The sequence below is a fragment of the Stylophora pistillata genome, chromosome 5, assembly GCF_964205215.1.
Source record: "Stylophora pistillata chromosome 5, jaStyPist1.2, whole genome shotgun sequence".
Taxonomy (NCBI): Eukaryota; Metazoa; Cnidaria; class Anthozoa; order Scleractinia; family Pocilloporidae; genus Stylophora; species Stylophora pistillata.
Genome location: NC_142523.1, coordinates 7,346,658 through 7,365,423, shown reverse-complemented (window position 1 = coordinate 7,365,423; position 18,766 = coordinate 7,346,658). Strand labels below are relative to the sequence as shown.

Sequence of the window (18,766 nt, the reverse complement as noted above, 5' to 3'; positions counted from 1 at the left end):
AGAATATTTTTGTAATAAAATGCTAGTGAAGATAAAACTAACCTGCTGGCTTTGTTTCTTGCAGACTGCTTTTCCTGAGTGAGGAATTCAAATAAATTATATATTATATTCAGAAAACATAGCTACATCTCAAAAAACAGGTGGCTAGAAACAGTTTTGTAATACACCTTATATAACACCTACATTTTTGCAGTCAAACTAATTTCACAAATACTTTGATGAAAGCATTAAATTTTAAAAGAGACGGAATGGCATGGCAATTACTCAATTATATTATGTTAATTTTACGGGGGAATTCCAACAAACAGTACTTAGGGACGCTCTCAGAAAATTCTTGATAGATTTTCTCACAACTTCAGGATTTCCTTTCTTGAGATATGGTCATCCTGCTGCAAATTTTAACAAATTAAATATAGCCCTTTCAAAATTGTGACACCATAAGGTTTACTCTTGACTTTTCAGCTTCTACAAGAAATATCACTTTCATTTTATGATTGGGACCACATGACAGCCACATTTAATTTGAAACTGACCACACAAAATATTAGACTTACAATTCCTTCCGCTTCCAAAATACAACAAGGACAATGAGAACAACTCCAAACACAACTGCACATCCCACTGCAATGACACCAGAAAATCCACTGTAATCTCCATTTGTTCTTGCATCTTTTTTTGCCTGTGATGGTGACAGATTCTGTGACAGTGACTGAAGTTGTCTGCAAGGCATTATGCTCAAAATCAACGGTTGAATTTTTGTTAGTTAATTATTTTGCTAGATAGATGAACTTTGCAACTTCTACTCTGCTATTTCTTGCAAGCATACAAAGCTGCATGCTCCATGAATAGGTCCCTAAAATTCCAAATGCAATAAATCCTCCATTGATACGCAAGACTCTTTGGTTATATGAAAATTGCCCTCTAACTGTTCAAGATTCAAGAGGTTGGGCTAAAGTTCGATTATAAACACATTTACAAAACCCTAGACACAAAACCTTGAAAACTAGTTTCCCTTCTGATCTTTCCTCTTTGAAGATTTGCAGATATACCCTGGCCCACTTGTTTTCCAACAGATAATTGTAGTATGTTGCATTTCCAGGGACATGATGACAGCCTTGACAGCCTTGACAGCCATTATCTGACCCAGTTTCCACATGTCCTCCATTTGTGAGGGTAATGGGTTTCAGAAAAAAGGGCCACTCAGAGAAACAGGTGCAAACTGTAAAAAATGCAATTAAAAACACTTCAGTTAATCATTTTGAGGAAAGAATATGTGCAGTTCTACACTTATAATCAACACTAGAGTTAAATGACTATTGCATAAGGTTTTGTGGGGGTAGTGGTTGACACAAGTCAGTCTCCTTCTAAAAGTATCCATCAACCTGTAACAATCTAAGATCAGTATGCGTATTCTCCATACTATCAGATGTCTATACATATATGTTGTAGTTCAATTTTATCATTGGTTCAAATTTTATTTTCCTTTGTTTCAAAGTCATTATCATACATTAACATGACCGAGAACAAAGGAAAATAAAATTTGAACCTGTTGAAGTATAAAATTGAACTACAACATATACATTCAAGGGATGTTTTAGTTTGTGATCATTTTCTTTATTCTCATGACCTTTATGTCTGCTTCTGCAGTGATACAGTAAGGAGAATTTAGATAGTTGTCACTCTTCAAGTTCAAGTTCAAGTTCATTTATTTGTTTAAGCAGGTTGATTAATTGGCAGCTGTAATAGCTGATGTGGACCTGCTGTCCTAACCCACCCATCCCACCCCAGGGGAGGACATCCATCACACAGTAATCTTATGTGTGGGAAATTAACGTCTCCTACCCCACAGGGTACCCTGTGTACCCTGTGTACCCTGTGTACCCTGTGTACCCTGTGTGCCCTGTGTGCCCTGTGTACCTTCAAGCACACAGGGTACACAGGGTACACAGGGTACACAGGGAGTCTATATGGAGACTGGGTATACAGGAAGTCTATATGGAGACTGCCATGAATTACTTGCCGAAAGCTGTGTACTTGTTAACTAGACTGCTTTCAGAATTTTCCGCGCATGTCCAGTCTATCTACAATCGGCCAGCCTCGCTTTTAAGTCTCAATTTCGCTCTGGAACTCTAATAAGGAATCTTCCATGATAAGAAATAGGAGTGAGGAATTTCTTTATAACAAAAACAATTTATCACTTATAGAGCGCTATTTACAATGACAGATCAACAGCGCTTTAGAATCAATCCTAACCCGCCCATCCCACCCCAGGGGAGGACATCCATCACACAGTAATCTCGTGCGTGGGAAATTAACGTCTCCTACCCCTAACCCTGTAGGAGACAGGACCTCCATTTATTCGTCCCTATCCGAGAAGACTAGAATATCTAACCATTTCTTGATGTTATAGAAAGGTAGCATATTCTTCTCAATTATTTTAAGACCTTGAGTGTTGGTCCCGCCGAGGCTCGAACCTTCGACCTCCCGCACAACAGTCCAGCGCTCTATCCATTGAGCTAACCGGGAGGCGGTTAATGTTATCCTAAATTGTAGTTCATAGTTTTATATCTTTATATATGTATTATTACTCTTAATTATTATTTAACTTAGATAGATAGTAGATACATAGTAGATAGGCAGATCCACATCAGGACTTCAGTCTCGCGTATTCTGTAACCTGCGTTATCAAATAAACTATGTATGTATGTATGTATGTATTTATGTATGTGTAGGTATGTATGTATGTATGTATGTATGTATGTAACTGACCTCGCCTCGATAGCCAATCAGACTGCAATAAGGGTGGAAGGAATGGACCATTATTTTCCTGGAGGGGGGGTATGAGAAATGTTAAATAAATTTGTTTACAGGGTCTGAAAAGACAAAATAAATTGTTTGCAAACGTGATAGGGTAAAAAAAAATGTTTGTAGAGAAGTCAGGTAAGATATTAAAAAATATTATTACTAAAACTGAAAAAAAAGCAAAAAAAACAACAACAAAAAACTGAAGCACTAGAACAAAAATTAACACAATGTGGGCACTAAAAAGTGGTCACTCCGTATTAAGCAAATAACACATCTGAAAATAGCTGAATATTTCTTGAAAAAATGAGAATTTATTGTTGTATGCCCTTTGCTTTATTTACGTCGGTAGCTGCCAAAAATTTGAAAATGTGATTGGGGCTTATATCGACAAAATAGGTCGCTATTACACTATTGATTACGTTCTTCGTAAAATAGTTCAATAGGGCAATGGTAATAGTTATCACAAATAAAAAGAACATTGAAAAAAAGACCTGATGGAAAAAAAAGTGTTTTCACGAAGATGATGTTGGAAAATGAAATGTTCGCAGAAGGAAATTTCTCGTACCCGCCCTCCAGAAAAATAATGATCCGTCCATAACAGATGTTCAAAATTCTTAACAACGCCTTCGTGTTTCAGCTGTTAGACGTGAACATAAAAAATGCAAAAGGGAGCTATGCATTTAAATGAATCAAGAAAAAGCGAATAATTTAAATGTGTGAAATGCTAAGAATACATGAAAATCACTTATGAATTATTTTCACTACTGCTTAAGTAGTGCTCCTTACTGTGAAGATACATTTAAATGTGTGAGGCAAGACGAAACAAAAAACAATTAGAACATAGCTAGCAGAGTCGCGCGATTAATTTCATTATACGTGAGCGTGCTCAAAATCCCGATGGTCCACGCTGACAGCGTCAGCAAATCGCTTCGCCAGAATTCTTTTTTTTCGCGCGAGCGGCCATTGTTAGCGTGGGGAAAAATAATATATTCCGCGACAATAATGGATACAAACAGAAACTCGGCCTACTAGTCCGAAAACGAAGACAATGTTTCGATCCTTTCCCTTGGGCTAGAGTTCTTAAATGAGGCAGAAAAAGAGAAAAACAACGGAAAAGGAGACTTGGCAAAAAGCGCCGTCACGATTCGCTTCAACTGATATTGTTGTCCGTTTTTCGCGTCGGATTTGATGCACAATTCCACAGGCTATGTTCTAACACAATTGGTTCATGCTTTCAGCTGCACGCTAAAGCATGAACCAATTGTTAATTGGAACACGCGTCGGAAGTAATAGGAAACGCAACATAATAAGCTTAAGGGTAGCCGAAATTTACTTGGATAACGCAAACTGCCAAAGACCACGTTTACCAATGAAATTGTATAGCAAAGGAAAGAAAAAGCCATTCTTTCGTTGGGTTTTAAGTCTTTTCGTGCAGGAGTCCTTTCGTCCAAGTCTTTTCGTTTAAAGTCTAAGGTGCATTCGTCCAACATGAAGTCTTTTGGTCAATGTTATAACATTGTTTTGAATGAGGTTGCAACGCAACATATTTTATAAATAGACGGTGACAAAAATATAAAGACTTGCGGTTTAATTTTATCGCGCGAAAGAAATGGTAATAGTAGGCTTCTTATTGAGTGTCTATTAAGAGTAATAAAATAATTTGGATATATCAACAAAGTTGAAAGGGTAAATTGGCCACCGTAATGATTACAAAAGCTGACGTTTCGAGCTCGAAACGTCAGCTTTTGTAATCATTACGGTGGCCAATTTACCCTTTCAACTTTGTTGATATATCCAAATTATTTCGTTACTCCCACCGACGCAGCCCCAAACAGTTTCTTTCGAAACTATCAGCCTTTATTAAGAGTAATAGACAACTACCGAGTATTTTCACGTAATTTTCAGTTTGGGAACTTGGCTTGACTAAGTTGCTAAGTTTGGGGAGTGTGTTATAGCCGAGTGCGTCTTATAACTGAGAAACTACCGTAAGTGTAGCATCCGCACTCAGTGTCCGACACAACCAACACCATAGTCAAATATGATAAAGAAATTATCTAGGCCTTATCTAGCCTTATAAAAGTTATTTATTTGCTTCGAGAAAAGACTTAACAATTAGACGAACAGACTTAGATGAAAAAACTTTTGGACGAAAAGACTTGGAAGAAAAGACTTAGACGAAAAGACTTTTAGACGAAAATACCGTAATTCGTTTACAAGTCGTAAATACGGCTGGGTGGTGATTGAAACCAAAAATAATCGAGCTCCACATGCAATAACGGGTTATTGTTAGAGATGCTTTCAGCTAGTAAATGTGTTCCTAACCGAAATAGTCACTTTAAGATCCCAACGTGGAAATATACTTTGACATTTCACTGAAAAACGACAAGACAAGAATTAAATGCACTTCAATAACCAATAGTCTCTCTTCGTTCAATTATTAACAAATAATTTTTATCTACTTCCAAATAGAAATTTCTTTATACTTGCTGTATCAGTAAAACTTGCTGTTTCCAGGGGGAAGAAAGGGGTGTCAGTGTTACACGAACAGCAACAAGATGCAGTATTGTTCACCCAGATGAAACTGTTCTGACAGACACCTTTGTGGCGTTTGTGGCCAGTTTTGTAAATAACCTCGTATAAGTCGCTATCTTTCCATCCTCTCCCAGTAATAACGCACTTATCAACGTCACCTGTATTTAAACTAGCTTGTACCGAAGGAGTCTGGAGAGTTGCAAGGCAAGACATCAAAAAAACGATTCTTGTTAAAGAATTGGTGGCCGGCGTCATTGATGGCATGTTCCTTTAGCAAATTATGAGCCACAGCTTAATTTTGATTATACTATAAGAAATATAACTGAGCGAATTTTTGATCGCGATATGAGCGCACACAGATGTTCAGACCTCTTCAGACGCCGTAACATTTAAGTTTCTTACGTCACTCGCAGCGCCTGGGGGCAAAATGAAGCGAATCCTGTGTTCTGATTGGCTACCCGAGCGGGCAAGACGGGCCAAACTTGCCCCTCGGGATTGCCCACATCGATCCCGCGCATAGAAAAAGTTGAATTAGGACTACGTTTGTAATTCTTGCACAATGTGGGCTATAGAAATGCTAAAAGCAGCAGAGGATAGTCAAAACAAAGAAAACAGAAACGACTCTCGTGAGTTTGTTGTGCTACAAACACAGTTAGCTTTCTTCCCCGACTCTCGAAGTAAACCAGTCATTCATCAGTTTCTTATTAAAGCGAAATATTTTTGCAATGTAATGAATCATTTATCAACCAAGCTTGTTCGGTCAAGATGGCTGTATATTAGCCTCGTTCTTTTTTCTCAATTTTATGAACCTCGACTTCGTCTCGGTCCATAAAAGTGCGATAAAAGAACTCAGCCAATATCCAACCATCTTGACCGAACAAGCTTGGTTAATAACCCATATTTATAACTAGTGCCAACTTCCTGTCAAAACGTCAAGTATGGTCAGACGAATCATGCCCGAATATTTGTGCATTTTGCTTTTGAGTGTTGCTGTTGTTGAATTTTCAGGCAATTTAGTCATAATGCCGACGTTATGCTCGATGTTCTGGCATTATGCCCAAAGTCATGCCAACACACCAGTAATTTACCCGACCCTATTTCCAAGAATGATTTTTTTGTCATAGTGTAACCCGTTGGCCCACATGGATTCCCCTTGAAATCTTATGGATGATAAGCTAGTAGGAAAACTGGAAAAAAATCTGGGTTAGAAAAAGAAAAGTTCAGGCTTACTGTACTGGGATCAACACCGTGCAGTATGAATTTGGAGTTGACCCCTCAAATAAGAAGTGAATGGGTTAATTTTTTATTTGTTGAAGGATTTTTAAAAAAGCGATGGTGCATGCGATATGCAAATGACTACAACTTTTAGTGTCCGGTTTATATGGCGCGTTTTTAGTGTCAAAATTCAAACCCTCGTGTCAGACTTGCTATTTTTCTATTCAAACTTCCTGTTTGTCAATTCAGATACGCTATTTGTTTACTGAAACATCCATTGTTTCAATTCAAAGCAATATTTCTTCGATTCAGTCATGTTGTTTTTCTATTCAAACATGCCATCCGTTGTTTTAAAAATGTTTTTCTACTACCCAAACATTCAGTCGTCTAATTCAAACGTGCTATTGTGCATTTCAAATTTTTAATCTCGCAATTCAAAATAGCCATTTTGAATTTAGTTTAGTCGCCAAAGTGGCGACTAAACTAAATTAAACTAAACTAAGTTCGAGTTTAGTCGCCAAAGTGGCGACTAAACTAAATTAAACTAAACTAAGTTCGAGTTTAGTCGCCAAAGTGGCGACTAAACTCGAACTTTTAGTCGCCAAGTTAAAAGTTTTAGTCGCATTGGCGACCGTATCGGTCGCAATTTAGAGCCCTGTCATACTTTCCCTCAGGCAAACGAGGGCCTGCTCGCTTAATATCGAAATGTTACGTCAAAGGTATACTGTCAACAACGCGGGCTCAAGCATGCGAAAATTGCAAAAATAATAGGGTGCTGGCATTTGAGACCAAGGCAATTTGTCGTCGTCTCAGGCATTTTCCTATTTCCAAAGTTTTTAAGGAAAGACTTAATTTTCGAAAAGGCTTAGGGGGTGTACGAAGTTTTTGGAAGTTGTTCTGTAAAAGAAAAGTGGCAAGGAAAACAACGCCTAGAAGTGACAAGATAGAAAATCAGCAATGCTAGCGACTCAAAATCTGTTTTTCCGCATCAAAATCTATCGCGTGCGCACACGTCATTCAGCTCTCTCCCTGTTCGCGGGTTAGGGTAAATGGAACTCAAAGTCAGCCGACCCAAAGGAAAACCCATTCATGATAAAATTGAATAATCGATCGACAAATATATTTATGACCAAACGAATCTTAAATTCTTCAGTACAAAAGGTATTTTTTATCTACAATTCGTTGCATAAAAGTTCTATGTTTTACTGTGCAAAAAAATTGTATTTTAACACAATATTCAAGTCTATTACAAATGGTAAAACAGTTTTCTCAAAGGTTTTTTGAATACAAATTCAAAATAACGTTTGGGAATTCTGCACGACAGTGTATACTTCAAGCTATAGCTACACGAAAATGATTTCACTTCTACAAGTATCAAAATTCATGTCAAAGCAAAATGTAAAAGACAATTTTCAACCATCACTATTTGACACATTGTTTTCGTCAAAACTCTAAATCAGTTGAAAGCCAGAGTTTCCTTTTTCATAGATAACTCTTAGGTCCCAACTTTGGACCGAATATGGCTTCTTTGTCTTCATCTTAAGACTCTAAGGCCAAACGTCTTCAGTACAATTCAGTTGTTTCTTTTGTGAAGGGGCTCATACAAATTTTGCCTATCGGACCCCTTTAGGGGCTCATAGGCAGATTCTGTTTGAGACCCAGGGCTGTACACTGATGCATATGGTGTACCCCCTTCCAGGGTCTGCACTTTTTGGTAATCTGGTTCTTTAACTGATGTGGGTACATTTTGGTAAACTGATGCAGCTGAAATTGGTTTGTTATGGTCCACACTTTGGTAAACATGACAGAAACCAACTAACAATATGAACAAAAAACGAAGAGTGGCAAGAGAATTACTCGCGACATAACATTCGGCAATTGCCTGCAGCGTGTCTACGGATAAAGGCTCCTTTGGGTTAACAGGACGCGCCAATTTTCTTTTCGCGCCCTCAAGAGAAGATTTCACAAGGGGATGGTTGGCTGGACATATTTCTGGCCCAGCCATAGAGTGGGCCCACTTAATGCCATAAACAACAGCTTCTATGGGGGAGACACCCGTATTGTTTGCAAGGCAAATGTTCGTAAGTTCTGTAATAAAAAGTACAATGTGCAAGGGCTTCGCCGGAATGACAGGGACACCAATCTTCGAGGACGCCCATCTTCGAGGACGCCCATCTTCGAGGACGCCCATCCGCGCCATCTCAATCAGCCTGACTTGTACTCGGTTAAGGTAGACGGGGCCCTGGATCCCAACTGCAAATCAAGAAGATCTGGAACCAAGCTGCCTAGTAATGGGTCCTCCAAGGCTGCCGCGTCGCTCCAAATCCCGGAAATTAGACCATCTGAAAAACAAAAACACAAGGTGAAGGAAACGAAAACGGAAAACTGAAAAAGCAAGCTCATACAGAATGGCAATATCGGTATAAGAGGATATTCCAAACGCGATGGTCGGCTGCGCGGCATAAACTTACCCATACCTACTAAATTGCAAAGTGAATCCAGGTGCCACTACAGGCCAGGTGCCATTACAGGCCAAACAAAACGCCCCATCGGACCTAACATTAACCAACTTAGGCCTCAAGACACGCCACACGAGGCTAACAACATACGCCAAATCAGGCTCTAAAATGCGCCAAAAAATCCAAATATGCCTAACCAAAAAAGATACCGGAAAAAGTGCACCGCCGGGCTCAAAAAGTATGCCACGAAGGCTAGACAACTCACCTAAAATCTAAATGCAAAGCCAACATTCTGAACTTCGGACAACGACGAAAAATAGAAGGTCGAGACTTATAGATCTGCTTCTGACCAGGACCGTCCAATAGTAGATCTTCGACTTCAGGCAGAACAAACACTTCCGCGACATACGAGCTAAACCGAGAAGACCCTTCACGCAAGAAAGGCCAAAAATGAGCGGAGGGCCATTCGGGGATGATCAATGTCCCGCAGCCAAAGCAAGACATGAGATGACGGACAGAATCGACGATCAGACTAACTGGGGGACATATCCAGTTGTTTTCGGTGCTCCAGTCTTGTGCCAATGCGTCGACCCCACTGCATCCGGGAGAGGCAAACTTCGAGTTAAACCGAGGGAGCTGAGCATTGTAATAGGTCGCGAAGCGGTCGAATGTATGAGGACCCCATTTAGCATCAAGAAGGCGGAAAACTGAAGGATTGACGCGCCAATCGTCCTTGTCAACGAATCGGCTAAGGGGATTAGTCCTCTCATTCTGCGACCTGGGAATCCACTGTGCTTCAAGAGTGATCCCGTTTGAAAAACAAAAATCAAAAATGCTCACAGCAACACACTGGAGGTGGGCTTTGGAACTGCCAACAGAAACTATTCTCGCAGCGCCTTGATTGTCGGTGAAAACCTGTACTCTCTTCTGCTGCAGCTTCTCCGTGTAGGACAATAGAACATAATAAATAGCTTTCAACTCGTGGTACGTGGAGCTCTGACCAAGATCTTCAGACGGGAACATGCCGCTAGCCATTACGTCGTCCAAGGAGGCCGAAAACCCGCCGAAGGCGACATAACTAGCATCAGAGAAAATAACCGTCGACAAATCAGGGGGTGGACGAAGAGAATAGCCGTTAAACGAGTCGATATTGCTGTACCAAAATCTCAACTCCTCCAAAAGAGCCGGAGAAAAACGAAGGGTGTGGTCCCACGCTGAGCGTGATTCAATTGCCAGGTACATTTGCCTGGTTAGAAGACGTGAAATGGGCCTCACTGCCAAGGCTACAGAAATTATAGATCCGGCGATTCTGGCCAACTCTCGATACGAGGACGACGTATCTCCAATTACAGAGCCTAAAATACTCTTAAGCTTTTCCACCTTCCTTTCAGGAATATGAAAAGACATAGTAATAGTGTTAATCACGAAACTCAGCCATTCGCCTACTTGCATGGGATGCCAATGAGATTTGTCTTCATTCACAAGGAGACCTGAGGAGTCGAGCTCTTTCTTTTGGATAATGGTAGCTGCTGCGGCGGAACACTTATCCAGTAGACTGCCGAGCCCATCTTCTTGAATCTTGTACAGTTAGAAGGCAATTTTTATTAGCAGAAAGTCCTACGTTGAGAAGTTGAGCCCATTTGTTAGTTGGTTTCTATGGGTTTTTTGATGAAATTAGCAGTTTTTTCCTTAAGGATGTGACCATTAATGCTGACCATATGTCTATTTATGTCTCCAAGCGAAAAAATGACCAGTATCGGGCGGGTCACACCTCTCCCAGTTTCCATTACTGAACGAATTATTCAGGTTTTGTCGCAGTCTAATTCATCGCTTCCGCTTGTTCGTCGTATTGGGAAGTCCAAATCTGGCGAGTATTTCCACGCTAGCAAGGGCGTGTCTAATTCTTCTCTTAGAGAGGAATTTAAAGAAGTACATCCAGCCTTTTGTTGACGACATTTCAAAGTACGGCACGTAAAGTATGAGGTCTGGTGCAGCGTCGAACGGGCGATTTATTGGATATGCATACTAGGTGGAGGTGTCCTTCCTCGAAGAACAGATACATTAAACATACAATTAAAGATCGTTTAAGCGTTTCAAAATCACTTTTGCTCTGAGGGCATATTTTACGCCAGTTTACGGTTTATTCTTACTTAGTTGAAAGAGCTTTTCTTGTCATTAGTTTGCGATTATTTGTGATTCTTTGCTAGTTTATAACTATTGTAGTTCTAGTTTAATATTTACTGCAATCAATTTATTTATCGTATTTATTATGTCCATCTATTTGCTGTTGCCTAGAAGTCCTGGCGGGGGACGTAAGTGGTCCCAGATTTCCTGTCCTGTGTTTTCCCTACGGGGTTTTTTGAGGCAGGTTTTTTCTGGCCCCCCTGGCTCGCTTACTCGCAGTTGACAGATCGGGTTACGATTATAATCATATATCTCAATTGTAGTTCAATAAACTGATTGATGGCGTTGCTCGCAGCCCACAATCCACATCAGAAAAGCTTGAAAACTAGTTTCCCTTCGGATCTTTCCCCTTTGAAGATTCCTGAATATACCCTGGACCTATTGTTTTCCCCACAGACAGTTATAGTATGTTGCATTTCCAGGGATACGACAGCCTTGACAGCCATTATCCGACCCAATATCCACTTGTCCTTCATTTAAGAGGGTAACGGATTTCAGTAAAAAAGGCCACCAAGAGAAACAGGAGCAAACTGTAAAAAGATGCAATTAAAAACACTTCAGTTAATCATTTGGAGGAAAGAATATGCAGTTCCATGCTAATAATCTATATTGGAATTAAATGACTATATTGAATATTAAGGTTTTGTCGGGGCAGTGGTCGACACAAGTGTCTGCGTCTAAAATTGTCCATCAACCCGTAACAATCTAATATCAGTATGCATATTCTCCATACTATCATCTATACATACACAATCAAGGGATATTTTAGTTCGTGATCATTTCCTTAGATAGTTTATTACCAAAAAAATAAAAGTACTTTGCAGCCATAAGCTGAATTACGTACTTTTCACAATTATTGATAAATATATATACGAGACTATATAAAACTACAAAATTTACAAACAATTTTAAGACCTAAAATAATTACAATTATACAGCAATGGAATAGATACGCAGTCGATGCTAAGACCCCAGATTAACCCTTGCGCACATAGCCGGAACGAATGAAGACTTGAAACGATCAGTGCGGAAGCGCGGCATGTTAAAAAACGCGTGTTGCACGCTGAAAGATGTCCATCTGGCAGCAAACTGTATAATTTATGAAATGGACTTCAGTTGGACAAAAACAGATCCGTTCATAACTTCTTGCGTCTGTCGTAGATCGAAGCTAAACCATGCTTATCTAAGTCTTTATTCTCATGACTTTCATATCTCTATAATGACTTAGTTATGATTTACAAATGCATGAACAACTTGACTTCTGACTATCTTCATGAGCAATTTCAACACCGTTCAGAAATTCACCAAAGAGACACCAGGCAAAAAAACGATCTCACATTGCCCAAATGCAGGATCTCGACTTGCCAAAGGCTTTTGCGCCTAGCGTGGGGCAAAAAATTAAAACTCTTTACTAAAGGAGATCAGAAACACAAAAAGCCTTAAGATGTTATTTTATTATTGAAATGCGAGCCGTCTTTATAACCCATATTTTTATCTGTAAATGGTTTTTATCTTAATTTTGTAACTTAATATTTCAATTTTCATAGATGGCAGAAGAGCCCCCAAGCTGGAGCTATACAATAAAGTATGTGATACTGTATGGAGAATTTAGATACTTGTCACTATCAGGAGGAAAGCAGGCAATCTATTGAATTTACTCACCGGCACAGTCACTACATCCATTTACTTCAACTCTGAGACACTTGCACCAAGGCCTGTTGTACTCCTTAGGATATATTCTGAGGAATCTTTTCTCAAATGTCCCTCTAAAGTACCAATTGTTGTATTTTACTGTGTCTGTGTCAGTAAATTTCTGAAAGTGGATATTTGGTAACAAAACAGTTTAGAATTACTACTAGTGTAAACAAACATGTTCTGATATATCTTGATATTATCATGATCACCAAAGAACAGAAAAAAATTGGAAAATAATGCTTAGTAAGTAATTATGTGAGTAAAGAGTCCAACGTTTTTGCATACTGAATAAAAATTTGCTGAAACTGAACTTCATTTATATAAAAATTAATGAAGTATTTTACATATAGCCCCCAAAACACAATCAAATTATTTTTTGACATTTTTTAAAAGAAATTAAAAGCAAATGGTGATTTGGTTAAGTGATATACTCCTGGAAGAATGACTATTCACTTTATTATGGTTAAATATTCAAGTACCTTTTTTTTGTTATTTTCATTTTGGTAATCAAGCCACGTTACACCACCATAACTATGCTTTATTTCAAACGTCCCAACGTTGTTCTCCAAAATTCCTTGGCATCCTTGAGTAACATTGGCCAAGATATGCCTGACCTTTAGTAAATCAATCTCAAAGCATTGCCTATTTCTACTGGTATGCCAAGCCTACATACATACATACATACATACATACATACTACATACGTAGTTTATTTAAGCTATCAAAGAAATGAACAACACAAATAATACCCTAAAAAGGAAGCCTAAGAGGTTAACCCTATGTAAATAAACTTCCAAAGAAATAAAATTTTAAAATGTATGCTTATAATAAAATCTAAGATGGATAAAAACCTAAGAAATACGTATGTATAATTAAGAGCTGTTTTGAAACGTGTTAAGTTACCTATCTCAACGAAATTGGCGGGCAGGTCATTCCATTCACGAATGATTTTAACCAAAAAGAGTACTTATAACAATTAGAGTTTGCCAATTTCACAGGCAGTTTCTAATTGGGGTTGGACCTTGTACGGTTTGAAGCAAACTCAAAAAAATCACAAAAATGGAGGCCATTCAGCGCGAATACAAGTTTATAGCATTCTACTAAGGAGAAATATAGTCTTCTATCAATCAACTTTGACCAATGTAACATTTCACAACGACCTTCATATGACATCTCACCCCTTCGCTGACCTAAAGCCAATCGAGAGGCTCTTCTCTGAACTTTCTCCAAGAGAACAATATATTTAACAAGGTAAGGGCACCATACTGGAGAAGCGTACTCCAGGATTGGCCTCACAAGAGTCTTGTACAATGTGGAAAAGATTTCCTTGTTTACAGGACCGATTGTTCGCTTGATTAGACCGAGAACTTTATTGGCCCTATTGACAACCTCAACAGCGTGTGGAGTCCACGAGAGATCGTGCGAGATTGTAATGCCAAGGTCTTTTACAGAACTCACTGAGCTTAGACATTCTCCGCGCGGGACGAGAGAGTATTGTGGAACAGATTTATCCCAATTATGTGTTACTCGCATAACCTTGCATTTGTTCACGTTGAAGTTTAACTGCCAGACCTCAGACCAATTCTTAAGGTGAAATAAGCCGGACTAAAGAATATTTGTGTCTCTAGCTATGTCGGAGATCTCTCTGATCTTCCCACTATTCAGTCTTCCCTTGGAAGGACTAAAATCAAAAGCCTGTGATGAGGCATCTAGCAGGAAATCACTGATTTTCCCACTTTCCAAACCAAGTGCTTCTACGCAATCTACAAATTAGACAGAGGTGACAAATTAATTCAGTATGATGAGGACTCACACTCATTTTGGAAGAGAAATTCTTTAAGTTGGTGTCCTTTTTAAGGACATTAGCCAGAAGGCTCATTTTTTGATTGATTATTGATTATTTCCCTATTTTCAGAATGATCTTAGATAGCCAATAGTAACAATGCTTATCTGTTTTTCTGTATTTCTACTGGTTTTGTAATCGGACCTTTCAGCGTCACCGCGCACATATAAAAGGAGAGTTTAGCGTCCCTTTAATGAGGTGACAAATTAATTCAGTATGATGAGGACTCACACTCATTTTGGAAGAGGAAGTCTTTAAGTTGGTGTCCTTGTTAAGGACATTAGCCAGAAGGCTCATTTTTTGATTGATTATTGATTAGTTCACTATTTACAGAATGATCTTAGATAGCCAATAGTAACTATGCTTATCTGTTTTTCTGTATTTCTACTGGTTTTGTAATCGGACCTTTCAGCGTCACCGCGCGCATATAAAAGGAAAGTTTAGCGTCCCTTTAATTAGTTCTTCGTAAGTTTTGAATAGTCTTGGTAAACTTTCGCCCTTTCGTTTTCTCAACCTCTGGCACAAGCGGGACCGATATTTTGTGATCGATCGTTCGATAGATTCCCAAACACCTCGTTAACCGCGTTTTGGAGCGACACGCCCTTGAACTTGAGAATTTAAATTTTGGTCGCCGCAAACGCTACAATCCTTATTGGGGACCTTACATGATCATGACAGTGACAACAGGGAAAAAAATTACTCAAAAATGATCTCACATTGATTCCAACCCATGAGTCAGACCAGAGAATTTCTCCTTACAACATCAAAACCATACCAAACAAACAAGTGAGAATTCAGAGAAATATCAATTAGGGAATTATTAGTTGATCCAAGTGTAAATTCTCCAATCTAACATTATATAAATTTCCTGGCAGAGAGCAACGAGAATTCGGTGCTAACCAACTTTGCCCTTGTCTCAATGTCTTTTTGTGTATTATGAGGTCGGTCTGGCAGACCTCCCCTTCAGTGTGACATGAGAAGGAATTTTTAAGTTAATTTTTTTGGCAAGATTTCCATATAACCCCATACATTAATTATGTATAGAGTCGTATATATCACACATATGTTTCATATGTTTGTTGTTGTATGTATAGAGTGTTGCAAAGAAACCTTTATGAAATGAATGCATAATCAATGAATGGGGTTATATGGAAATCTTTCCATTTTTTTTAATTTTAACTAAATGATTTGCTGCATGACAGAGTTAACAAATGGCAAACACCACAGCGTACACTATTGAGTTATGGATGCACGCGGGAGGTTGTTAAGCACGAAAGAAGCGTAAGAGTCGCTCGGGGCGATAGCCGAGAGCGACTCTAGCTTCTTGAGTGCTTAGCAAACCTCCCAAGTGCATCCATAACTCAGTAGTGTACGCTGTGGTGTTTACCATTTGTTTTATAACATAACATTTTAGCTAAAGAGTTCCCTTTTATTTAACAAATCTTACGCGACCAGAAAAAACAAGCGCGCGCGTAAAAAATAGTCTTTGCATTTGCTTACGTCAGCAGCGTACACCCATGGGCAAATCGGGGACGCTAAATTGACCAATCAGAGCGCGCGCTTTACTTTGGTTATGTTATAATTTCTATTCTGAGGATTCGACAATTTATGTTATTTCACCCTGTTGTTAAGCGGACACGAGGAGAGCTTGTATGTTTGCCTTGAACAGCGAGGTTGTTGACACAAACTTACGCTTGATTGCTGAAACTGAGATTGTTCAAAACTCGAGCCAACTTGTTTCTCCTACTTAGGTCAGATTGTCACTTAGTTCGGAGTGCGGCTGCAGCATTGGATCGGTCAGTTACCCCTGAGATTTTGAGGATGAGGAAGGAAGTAGAGAAAGCTGCATGTTTGGAATAACTGTTTCAACATTTTCGAAAAACTTTACCAGCTTCTTGCCTCGCTGGTGGAAGCTGTTTACTACCCTACCGGTGCTGCTTTCCGTGCATGTCCAATCTATTTACAACAGGTCAACCTCGCTTTCAAATGGCAATTTCGCTCTGAACACTTCGCCTCGACAGCCATATAGACTCCGATGATTCATGCCGTCAAGTAAAAGATCGTTTAAAATTCCTAACAACTTAAGACGTAGACATAAAAAAGGCAAAACGAGAACAGGGCTGTGGTCTAGCAGCGCTTGGTAGCCCTTGGCCGTTCGAGGGTTCAAGCCCCGGCCGGACCAACACTCAGGCTCTTAAAATAACTGAGGAGAAGGTGTTACCTTTCTATAATATCAAGAAATGGATAGAAATTCTAGTCTTCTCGGATAAGGACGACTAAACCGTAGACCCTGTCTCCTACAGGGTTAGGGGTAGGAGACGTTAATTTCCCACGCACGAGATTACTGTGTGGTGGATGTCCTCCCCTGGGATGGGATGGGTGAGTATATCTGCCGAGATGGGCTGTATTGCCCCTTGCAGATTAAAACATAGATAGATTAATACTTTTGCTCAATGATATGCTGAGCACCCTGGATTTTACAGTTTCAGAGCACTGGGCTCCCCTCAATTTTTCTTCGAGCACAGCCCATTTAGTAAGCAGATAATTTACATGGTATGAAGCGAAACGAAACAAAAAATAATTAGAACACTATTCGGAAGTTATAGGAAACGCAACATAATAAGCTTAAGAGTAGCCTAAAATTAATACTAATGACACAGTTTGCCAAAGACACGTTTTTCAATGAAATTGTTTAGCAAAGGAAAGAAAAAGTCATACGTTCGTTGGTGTCCTTGGCGCATAAATTGTTTACAAGTCGTAGATACGGCTGGGTGGTGATTGAGACCGGAAAAATCGAGCTCCACATGAAATAACAGGTTATTAACAGAAACCGAAAGAGTCACTTTAAGATTCCACGTGGAAATAAACTTTGACATTTCACTGAAAAACTCTGAAAAACGAGAAGACAAGAATTAAATGAACTTCAATGATCAAAAGTCTCTCTTCATTCATTTACTATTCAATAATTTTCACTTACTTCCAAACAGAGATTTCTTTACACTTGCTGTATCAGTACAACTTCCTGTTTGCAGGAGGAAGAAAGGGGTGTCGGCCTTACACGAATAGCTACATGGTGCAGTATTTCTCACCCAGGCAGAAGTGTTCTGACAGACATCTTTGAGGCATTTGTGGCCAGTTTTGTAAATAGCCTCGAATATGTCGCTATCGTTCCTTCCTCTCCTGTTAATAACGTACTTGTCAACGTCATCAGCATTTAAACTAGCTTGTACTGGGGGAGGCTGGAGATTTGCAAGGCACGACATCAAAACAACGATTCTTGTTAAAGAACTGGTGGCCGGTGTTGTTGATGGCATGTTTTTTTACGCAAATTATGAGCCACAGCTTAATTTCGATTATATATAGTATAAGAAATATAACTGAGCGTGTTTTTGATCGCGATATGGGCGCACACCAGTATCGGTTCAGACCTCTTAAGACGCCGTGATATCTAAATTTATAACTAGTACCGACTTCCTGTCCAAATATCTTACGACGTCATGTAGAGGCAGATGAATCATGCTCGAAAATTTGTGTATTGTGCTTCTGAGTGTTGTTGTTGTTGTTGCAGTAAATGGTTTGAACCCGAGGGTAACATGTGAAAGCGTAGTGTGATCGTCCGGGTGATTGTAGTCCAAAGAAGGACTGACCAATCATTTTAAACTGACCACTGATTTTGAACTGACCAATCATTTTACACGAGTTGGACTAAGAACATTCTACTGACAACAACTATTAACTTGACTCACGTTGTCGAAACGTCGGTCACCACTACCGACAACGGTCCTTCCAAGGACTACGCTCACCCGGACGATCACACTACACTTTCATATGAGTGTTGTTGTTGTTGAATTTTTAGGCAATTTAGTCATGCCGACGTTATGCGCAATGTTCTGGCATTATGCCCAAAGTCATGCTAACTAACCAGTAATTCCCTATTTCCAATTATAGGCACTTAGATTTACATTTTCCAATTTTGGGGGGTTAGAAGGAATTTTTTTTTTTTTGCCTTATATGGTGACCCGCTAAGTTAGTC

General features: G+C 39.3%; 1 protein-coding gene across 1 annotated transcript in view; it reads right to left on the bottom strand.

The window, feature by feature from the left end:
* LOC148730046 (uncharacterized) overlaps window positions 1-18,047 on the bottom strand; it is a 20,435-nt gene extending 2,388 nt beyond the window's left edge. The window contains exons 1-7 of the mRNA XM_088761752.1: window positions 17,711-18,047; window positions 14,543-14,653; window positions 13,370-13,557; window positions 12,858-13,008; window positions 933-1,219; window positions 555-763; window positions 43-74 (exon numbers count right to left, since the gene is read on the bottom strand). Of these exons, the coding sequence (XP_088617878.1) occupies window positions 43-74; window positions 555-763; window positions 933-1,219; window positions 12,858-13,008; window positions 13,370-13,557; window positions 14,543-14,653; window positions 17,711-18,047 (1,315 nt within the window). The remainder of the gene's footprint in view (window positions 1-42; window positions 75-554; window positions 764-932; window positions 1,220-12,857; window positions 13,009-13,369; window positions 13,558-14,542; window positions 14,654-17,710) is intronic.
* Window positions 18,048-18,766: the final 719 nt, after the last annotated feature.